Source organism: Convolutriloba macropyga, chromosome 5, assembly GCF_964194025.1.
Source record: "Convolutriloba macropyga chromosome 5, txConMacr16.3, whole genome shotgun sequence".
In the NCBI taxonomy this organism is placed as follows: domain Eukaryota; kingdom Metazoa; phylum Xenacoelomorpha; order Acoela; family Convolutidae; genus Convolutriloba; species Convolutriloba macropyga.
In genome coordinates, this window is record NC_134472.1 from 9,442,042 (window position 1) to 9,452,209 (window position 10,168).

A 10,168-nucleotide genomic window follows, 5' to 3' on the forward strand; every position below is an offset into this window, starting at 1 on the left:
ACCCTCTCCGAGATTTCCTCTTCTTCAGACTCAAGTATTTTCTCCAATAGTTCCTTATGTTTGAGATCGTATGATTGATGCCTGTATAAAGCCTTCATTGATTCAAAGGATAGATTACAGACATCGCAGAAGTTTATGACACTAGTATTAGTTGATTGAGACATGATGTATTTTTTTAGGGAAATAATCAAAAAATAATTTTTTGAAAAATGAAATTGAAATGCGATTAGTGTATAAATAAACCTTGGAAAGAATGTTGTAATAATTGTAAGGAATCAGAATATTCTTGTTATGTATGTAAAAATATGGTTAAGGTCAAAGACCATATAGAACATTTGGGATATCATTATTCTGATCCTGATCAATATCTAACGTGTAGTATGTGTAATGTTTATAAACATATATCATTATATAGATTTAGAAATAGGAAATGTAGACTATGTATTTATCTTCATAGATATAGATATGGTCACACTAGAAATCAATTCAGAGAGCATGTTTATAAGTATAATATTCAAGAAGACATAGAAAAACACTAATCACTGTGTTTCCACCGATCTCAGTGTTTTTGACTGTGCTATTATTGTTCGCTTTCTTTCATATTTAGCAACCGCTAATAGTATAAGTCAACAAGCTTGGTTTAACATCGCATTACACTGCTTAGCAGATCGAATGAAAAGTGCATGTCATGCTAAAATGGCTGCCGCCATTGACAAAGCCCCCACCACTAACAGAATGAAAACAAGTGAAAATTTCGAATATAAGATACCCTTAAAAATTAGCTAGTAAAGTGAATATTTATTGAAATCTTTATTTAATTTTAGATTATACAAATCATTCAATTTAATAGAAGGATTTAATTATTATTTTACTTTAAAACATGTAATTACTTGGGAAATGATAACTAATTTTAAGTTAAAAATCATGTGAGAATATTCTAGAAAAAGAATGTTCTAGAACAATTCTCCACGTGGGGACCTTTATTCTCTACGGAACTTTTTGGCTATTCATCATGAGTTTCACTTCACTACAAAAACTGTAAAATGATACATTAATATTGTTCAGTCAGCTTAATATTAGACTTCAGTCAGCCTAATAAATAAAATTAAAAGTGTTCAAGCATTCTGTAGTTGCACCCTCCCCCACAGTTGCCATTAAGAAAAGTCGAGCAGTACTGCCGTAGCGTAGTAAAGGCGAGTCAACATTTTATCAAGACCTCCCAAGACTCGGCTCAAAAATGTAACCAGGTACGTAGAATCACACAGTTAAACATCATAGATCAATCGTCTCCTGGTTAAAGTCAAAAATTTTAAAGAAACTTGTTTCTTATTACCCAATTCTAGGCAATTTTGAGTTATTTTCAGTCCATCCGATTCTATTGAAAAAAAACTTTGTGAGATGATTAACCTGATTTATTTCAGTATAGTTTGGCATATTAGATATAAAATTAGGCTTAAATCTAGCTTTGAGAACTTTTGGATATTAGTATATGAATTGCATAAATTATACTAGCTATGTACATTTTTGTACACAATTGTGCGCGTAGTATGTATTTATAGTGGTGAATATAGTAGTGGATAAAACAGGGCTTACAGAAATCAGTAAAATTTGACCCGATTCGACATGCGCGATTAGCGCTTGGAGAAAGGGTCAAATTTTGCTGGTTGCTGGAAGCCCTGTTTTATCCACTACTACTAAGTAAGGTAAAAAAGATACAAAACATTGAAAAAAATTGTTTTCCGTGTACTGTTAACAACTCTTTTTCAAATAAAGACGACTGTTTGGGAATTTTGGAGACTTTATAGCTTGTGGATTTTGAAGTATCGTTTTATTTGGTTTCCGACTTATTTCCAAAAAAACCTTTAGTTCAGGACGTTTGCTTAATGGCTTCAAAAATTTCGTTCGCCCAATCAAGTTTTCGCCTCATATCTCATTTCCCAGACAGAGTAATATATTTAAGAATAATATGTGGTTTGCATATTATTTTGCATATTATCACAAACAAAGCCTCACCACAAACAAAAATAACAACATTTTCTAATCACCATATAATTCTTAAATGCTGTAACTGCAGACAAAATTCATAAAGAAGGTTGTGCTTCACCATTTTTCAGGTGGCCTGTCACTTGCGCCAACAAGACTTTTACTCTCAACAAAAAAGTAACTATCATAAAAGCTTTTCTGCCATTTTATAATTATGCCGTTTATTTCTACAACAATATGGACACGTTTTTAAATTGTTTGTAAAATGTACGCCTCATCGCAAGCAGCACAGCCTTCCCCAAAATAGCTGAGAATGTACCGCAAATTTTTCCCCGCGGTTTAGCTTACGTTTCAAGCACGTCTAATGCTCGCGTATTTTTTTATCATACGTAAGATTTCTTTGTTATATTTTGCAGCTGCTGAAGCACTCGTGCGTATGTGTTGTGATTGCTTTTGTCTCTAATACATTAATCCCATCTCAAAAAATATGCGTAATCAAAGAAACGTAAATGATGAATTATATTTGTTATTACGGTTATACAACCATCGAGAAAATTTAAACAAACTATATTACTGGTGATTGCTAGTTGGCCAACAAAATTATGACGTAGGTTGGGGTGCGGGGAAAATAAGCGGTCAAAAATGTTAATTTGTATTTCATAAATTAGAATAGCTCTTGTTCTTTATTATTATTTTTAAACTATGGCTGAGCTTCCAGCTTTAACCCGAAGTCGAAATATTGAATATTTTCCTTCATTCGGCAATAACCTCGATATTCCGAAAATCTATATCCCGAAAACACCAGATAACGACATCCCTATAAATCGCCTGCCCAATATTTCGAATGTCAGCCAGAGCAAGCCAAATCCGCAACATATCGAAGATAATCAGCCGGGATGAACTTTTTTCTTATCAAGCATAGGACAATTTTAATCTATAAACCTTTGGTTAAATTTATTTTCTGAACGAGATATAAATTTTGAAACACTATTTGAAATCAAAACTTAAAGCTATTTACCCTTTTGTAACAAAAACGTAAATTATATAGTGACGCAGTATATTATTGCTTCAAAATAGCATGAATTGGTGATGGTTGTAAACACTTTTTGATCCCATTAATCTAGGGGAAGAGTGATTAGGGGGGGGGGGGGGGGCATTAATTTGTTTCTATGCAATCGTTACTAAAAATAATACGCAGTCTTTGAATCTTTTTTGCTAATTTGAGTTTATCCCGGGAGAAATTGCAGGAAAACAAATGGATGAAAAGACGAGAAGAAACGAAAGCCGATTTTTTCCAAAACCTTGACGTCATTCATCCAAAGTCAAGCAGTGATTCACGAACTTCAAGTTCGGATCAGCCAATGGAGCCAATTGGAAATGCCGAAACCTTCTTTGTTCCACTGACTCCAAAACGAAGTTTGGAACCAAAGACACGAGGAATTTCAAAATTAGGCCAGAAAAGCGGGAATGTTGAGGAGTCGTCGCCATTGAGAGAAGTGACCAATCTGCGAGAAGAATTCTTAGCCAATAAGAAAAGAGAATTTCGGAACTCAAAAGGGGGTTCAGTTTATTTTGTTCCGCTGTCGCCGAGAACCGGAGAAGAACAAAATTTGCCTGACTATGTCCGAAAAATGAACCAATCCGGTTCCTCGGAGTCCGACCAATCAGAGCGTTTGAAGTCAACGCAGGAGAAACTGAAGCTTCTGGGAAAAGTTGAGACGTGTTTTTTCTGTGGAAAGTCAATGAACATGTGCAATATGGATTTCCACAATGAAGCGAGATGTAAAAAAATAGTGAGGGAGAAAACTTTTACAATCCGGAAGAGCAACAGAACTTCTTGGGAGAACCCACTGGGCAAAACTACTCATCTGGGGTTAGAAAAATGTTTCCAAGAAAATGGCTAAATTTTGAGTAGAAATATTGGGTCTTTCCCATTATCCCCCCCCCCCCCCCCACAAAAAAATAATAGCCCCTCTTATGGTATATTTACCATGATTGGGGGGTATACTTTATCTGGTTGCTAAGGGGGAGGGGGCTATAATGGGAAAGACCCGAAGTGTTTGACTGATTGTCATTTCCAGATGCTGGTTGCATATGATAGTCACACTTTAGATGCAGAGAACATTTCTTCAACAGAATTGCACAAAACGGTTCCTCTGCTATTGGGCGTTACCTTCACGGGTTTTTAGTTACACACTTAAAAAATGCCTATCGAGCAATAATTTCCATGACTATTTCTTTTTAAAAAGTTAAGCACTAAAGTGGTTTCGCGAATGAACTGAAATTGCGTTCCAAATTTCCAAATACAAATTTTTTTTGAATATTCTAGATGAACTTCAAAATAGGTCACTTAGGCTTGAGCGCATTCAATAAATGGTTATATGATGATTCATTTATAATTTACTGAATTTTTTGTAGAAACAGTAATGTTGTTTTCTGCAATCCCGCATTAATTTCTTTTGTTTTTTCATTTTTCAGGTCGCCGTGGCAGAACGCACCAATTGATCGCATCCATACTTCCCATCAATTATCATCATCCGATTCAACACCTCATCACTCGCCCTTCCATATCCCAAACAGACCCAACACAAATACCGAAGCCTTCCGTCTACAAAACCCCACAAACCCTGTCTTGTTCGGAACAGCTGACAAACACTCGGAACTGTGTTCGTACTGTTCCAAGCCTGTAACTCGCTGGACAGTTAACTACCACAGCAGTAAATTATGTCAGCAGAACGAGCTAGCGCGTGAAAAAACTATGATGATTCTTCGGAACCCAGAAATGAACTTCGGAGAAAGATCAACCAACGACTCAGACCCCTTAAACATGTGGTGCCCTGAAGGTCTTCGGAATAGTCAAGAATTAGAGAGTTTAAAAAACTTGATGCAACCTCCTATACTTAAACATGGTAAAGATTGTCAGCATTGTGGGAAATGGTTCGGAACTAAATCACTGCCAATCCATATGGCTAACTGCAGAAAGAAGCCGTTTGTAACCAGTTTTTACTAAAACCAAAAAAACAATTAATTCAAAAATAGTTGAAACCTTTTATTTATGAAATTTAATCTTCTGAGAGAAAATTCTTAAATTTCATTGACGCAATTTCTTTCAGAATCATTGCAGTAATGAGAAACAACTTGAAGCAATTTCTTTCAGTCAGATTTGAGACGTATTTCATCAATGTTAAAACTCGTCAATTGAAAATTTTTATCTGAAGGTTTGAATTACATTTCTCAAAAATGCTTTTTTTGCGCTCAGAAATTTAAACACCAGAAAATTTGATCAATAGAATTAAAAAAAATCCTTTTGCGAAATAAATGCACAGTACAAAAATCAGCAACTGTTTGTTTTCCAATTAACCCAAAACTCTAATCCTTTCAAGAGCAAGCGGAATTTTCTCCTGCCCCGATACCCACCAAAAAATTTGAAGTTGTTTTCTCAGGGAAGCATTAGCAACGCAGAACTAGTTAGAGTTTTTACTTTTTTCGACGTCAAAATTCAACCGAGAAACTGATTCAGTTGAGCAAATAAAACAGAAGTTAAGTAGTTTTTGTAAATTCAAAACCAATTAAACGGAAAAGAATGGGAAACAGAACCATTTGGAGTTCACCTTTGAATGCTTACAAAAAGAATCTAAGTGCAGACAAATCATATCATAACAATTTTGTATTAAAGAAAGCAAACTTGTGGAACTGGACATTTTTATTAGTGTTTCGAAAAGAATAGTTAGGAAAAAGGAAAGTAAAAACAGTTGCCCAAACTTGGGGAAAGATCACTAAGTGCGCAAACCGTTTGTGAACCTTTTTCACGTAATGCAGTTTTGCAAACCACTTTCAAATCCATTTCATTGTCTTCCTACTAAATGAATAAAAAACAGTTACGAAAACCTCACTAGAGAGAACCAAAGCAACATTAAACAAAACGTCAATTATATTGTAAAAAAATAATTAATTAATAAATTTTTAACGAAATCTAAAGATGATCAACTTTATTCTATGATAATTGAATCTCGCATTTGAAACTAATGAATCCAAAATGAATGTTTGCTAGAAATATTTTGAGACGTGAAAAAAATCGACATGGTCAATTCTCTGTTAGTTGTGTATAATAGTTTTTCATGTATTCTATCTAAAGCAAAATTGTTGACAATTCGAATACTTTTAAATATAAAGAAAATCCAACGAACAGACCAGCAGGCATTTTAATTTTATGTAAATAACACGAACCGAACGAAAAGATTCAAAATTCTAACAAAAAAATTTTGCCCTATGTTCTTTCTTATTACAATTAAATATACTTATAGCTATGCTGAAGGGAAATTAGGAAACTTATCAACTGAGAACAATATTGTCAAAGTTGATTTGAGAATTTTGAGATATCAATGAAAGCAAAAGATAGAGAATTGATTGAGATTTTAATTTTTGGTTTTTAAAGAATGTAATTTTTTTTCTTTTCAACAACTAATCAAACTCCTATTTAATCATACTGCTGCCGTGTCAAGCATATCATCGAACTGTCTGTTACACTGAAAATATTTCTGTTGAATGTTTCTCAAATATTTTTGTTCCGACCCCTCTTGAGGGGGGGGGGGGGGGGGGGGGAACTATACACTCAAATGGGTTTTTTGTTCCGTCAATTTTGGCCGATCGATATATTCATCGTGGACAGTTGATACTGGTATCATTAGAAAGCTTGTCCGGCGTAGAATATGGAATTAAAAAGATTTTTTTGGATTTTCGGTTTTTAAAGGGAGTTATCGAGGTGTAAACTTTTGAGAAAATAGAGTAAATTCCTTCGATTTTATTCACATTTTCCGGAATTTTTGACCAAAATTTTGCGAATTTTGCTAAAACTTGTTAAATTTGTTAAAGAAAGTGTTGTTGATTTCAGCACAAAAAATACTGTCCGCTATGTTTATTTAATTTTTTTGTCAAAATTTCTGGCTAAATATTTCAAAATTAAGAATTTTTCATCAAAAACAGCACGAAATAAATTTCTGTAGTCCAATTTGATTCAATTTGCAGGAAGTACACACCCACACACCTCTAACAAAATATTGGTACATTCAAAATGGGGCTATTTCTGCTTCAACTTCCGTTGCGCGTGCTCCGTAATTAACACTTTGCCGTTTTTTGCTAACTTTACTCGTTGATTATCAAAAACGCAGCATCAATTTTTGAGTTTTCAACTAACAAAATATCAATATCTAGAAAATTCGAATAATTAATTGTTCCTAATAGACAAACAGCATTAGCAGGGCTAGTTTTGGACCAATCTTGGTCTGTTACAATCCAAAAAAATTCGGATTGTGATCGGTCGGTTTCTTTTATTAATATATAAGAAAGATCGAATTTTTTTTCTAAAAAAAACCGACTGATTACAATCCGAATCTTTTTTTGGATTGTAACAGTATTTTATTAATTTATAAAAAAAATTTTTTTTTAATATATAAAAAAGATCGAAATTTTGTTATAAGATAACAGAACATTTCAAATCAAAGCTCACTAGTGATAGGTCCAATTCACTTTTTAATAAGCTCCAAATTTTTGTATCCAGTTTATTACTTGAAAGCTATGGTCGTTTTGACTTAAGAAAATTTGATTTTAAAATACAAAATGGCTTATTGAACTTTGCCTCCAATTTACTTTTAATTTGCTAGCTGTGTCCGTCAATTTTTAGCTTAGTGTCCGCGATGAAAGAATGCATCGTCTTTCTACTGAAATCGAATTCAACCTTTATTGCAGTTTTACACCTTAAGTTATGGTTTTCTGGCTTTGATACAACTAGACTCCACAATTTTTTGTTTTCAGGTATTTGCCCATTTTTCACGTTTTCTATTTTTGTCACATTCTCACGTTATTGAGGGTTCATATTTCACATTATTGGCGTTCAAAATTAGGCAGAATCGACAATATTCATATTAAAATCCTTAAGGATATAGACTCTGGTTTTAATGGCTTCGACAATACTTTCTCGAAGAATTTAATTGAATTTTCGAATTTTGTCTTTAACTGTCGTTTCTACTTTGTCTTTTAGTCGTTTTAAATTTCCTTTACACTGACCCGGTAGCACTGGTTTTTCATGGAAGAATAGATGAGCCGATATTCTGATATTAGGAGATAGCTAATGGCTTTCATGACTTTGAAAACAACTCTTTTCCAAAATAAAAAAAAAACGATTTTTAACTTTGCAATTTTGTTCCTTTCATTGTCTGTTTGTCACCCAGTCTTGTTGATTACAGGCCAAAAATAACAATTTTGTTGTCATGGGAAGGTGTCAAAGGGATTGTTGTCACAAAAACTAATGTTTTAAAGAATTCGTTATGACTTTACTGGCTTCGACACGGGTTTTTCAAAGAAAAAAGTAAATTAATTTTTGACTTTTGTCACATTCTACGTTCTTTTGGTAAACGTGAGATATTTTCCGGATAATTGCAGGTCTCGAGAGCTTCCTTTGGAACAATAAACGAAACTATTTATTTATTTCATTTTGTAATTAATGGCTGTCATGTCTTTTGAAATAATTTTTTTCGAAAAAACAAGTGTCACCTAATTTTGCCTCTTTTTTATTTTTTGTCTTCTTGTTACCTGGTTTCATTAATGAGAGGTCACATAATACATTATCGGTGTTCGCAGTGGGTGCAATGGAACATATTTTGAGGGCCAAAGTATGACTTTACGACTTCAAAAGCGTTTTCTGGCAAAAGTTAACTGATTTATTGTTTGTTGTCTATTTGTTGTTCTTTTTGTAACCACATGAAGATTGAATACCGACATTCCTTAATTCCCATCTTTAGAAACACTGGTATTCTTAAACCTGTGGGATATTTCAGTTGATTTCCATTGGTTTTTAGTACTTTTAAATTGTTTTTTAAAAAATCAGCGAATTTTTCAAATTTACTGTTTTTGTTCTCCATAGTCTAATTGCTACCAAGCCCTATTATGGACTGGTCCCATATCCTTTATGGCTAATTACAAGTTATTTTGTTTATATTCAGTTTTATCTGACGCTATTCTGACTTTGTTATTAAGTTTTGTTTTTTAGAACGGACATAAGTTTTATGATGTAATTAATGTCTGTAGTTGTTCTTTTATTTTGCTGTTCGTCTTGACTCGCTTTCTTATTATCGGCAAATCTCATGGATCTAATGCATCGGTTTTGACACCACTGAGTTAATTGCTTCAGAGGCTATCTTTTCGTTCATACACCAATTTTTTTTGAATACTTGAATTTTTGGGGTTTTCTATCTGTTCCTCATTCGGTAGACAATTATGCAAAAATTGTGGATGAGCGGGGTCGGAAACTTATGTGCAATCGCACATTACCGAGCCTCCTTGTTCTTTCTCAAATTGATGAATTACGTAGCATCTTAGGCCAAATTGCTTCACAAATACATAAAAAAATATTTACAAAGTAAATTGAAGAATTTCACAGGCCAGTATGTCAAAACTTTCTGTCTATTTTCTGGGAAAATTTTGGCTATTTTCTTGGTCTCAAGAGATAAAATGAAAATAAATTTTTCAAAAATGGCTGTAAAGACCGCAGAATACTATAACTGAGAAAAATTTAATTGCGTTCTGCTTTTCGTCAATTTTTTAGTTTTCAGTTGTCTCATTCTCTTCACAAATTCATGGCCATTTCTCGATAAAAATTGTATGTATGTGACAGAGAAATAAAATCAATTTCACCGAAGCAAACGAAAGCTCCAGAAATCTTCAATATAAAAATATTACCAATAACATCAAATATACTATTTATTCAGCTAAATCATTGGGTAAAACTGCTGTACAAAATGTTACCCGCATTTCATTTTCACCCTATGGCAACACGAAAAATTTACTAGCGTAAATCTAAATATGTTATAAGACTGTTGTTCAAATTTCGACATGTTGTGCTTTAAGGAATAAAAAAAGTTTGGTTACAATTTTCATCAACAATTTTGCAAAAGAACTCGTGGTTGAAACTTTTTATCAACGTTGAAGCGAATAATGATAAATAGCAGGTATCAGTAAGAATTATGGCACTCCATGGAAGAACTAAGGGAGGATTCAAAAATCATTTTCGAAAGAAATGCCTACTTTTCAACAAGAAAAACAAATGAAAACAATTCTGAAAAGTATAGTGACATATTCGTAATTTTTCGCAAGAAAGTTATTAGAAATGATCGATCGACCGAAGAGCTGT

At 33.3% G+C, this 10,168-nt stretch overlaps 1 protein-coding gene across 1 annotated transcript; it reads left to right on the forward strand.

Moving 5' to 3' along the window:
• The first annotated feature begins 2,131 nt into the window (after positions 1 to 2,131).
• On the forward strand, positions 2,132 to 5,064 carry LOC142339767 (uncharacterized). Its single transcript, XM_075390027.1, has 3 exons — positions 2,132 to 2,858; positions 3,212 to 3,856; positions 4,462 to 5,064. The coding sequence occupies exons 1-3, from the start codon at positions 2,686 to 2,688 to the stop codon at positions 4,991 to 4,993; spliced, it is 1,350 nt and encodes a 449-aa protein (XP_075246142.1). The 5' UTR covers positions 2,132 to 2,685; the 3' UTR covers positions 4,994 to 5,064.
• The last annotated feature ends 5,104 nt before the right edge of the window (positions 5,065 to 10,168 follow it).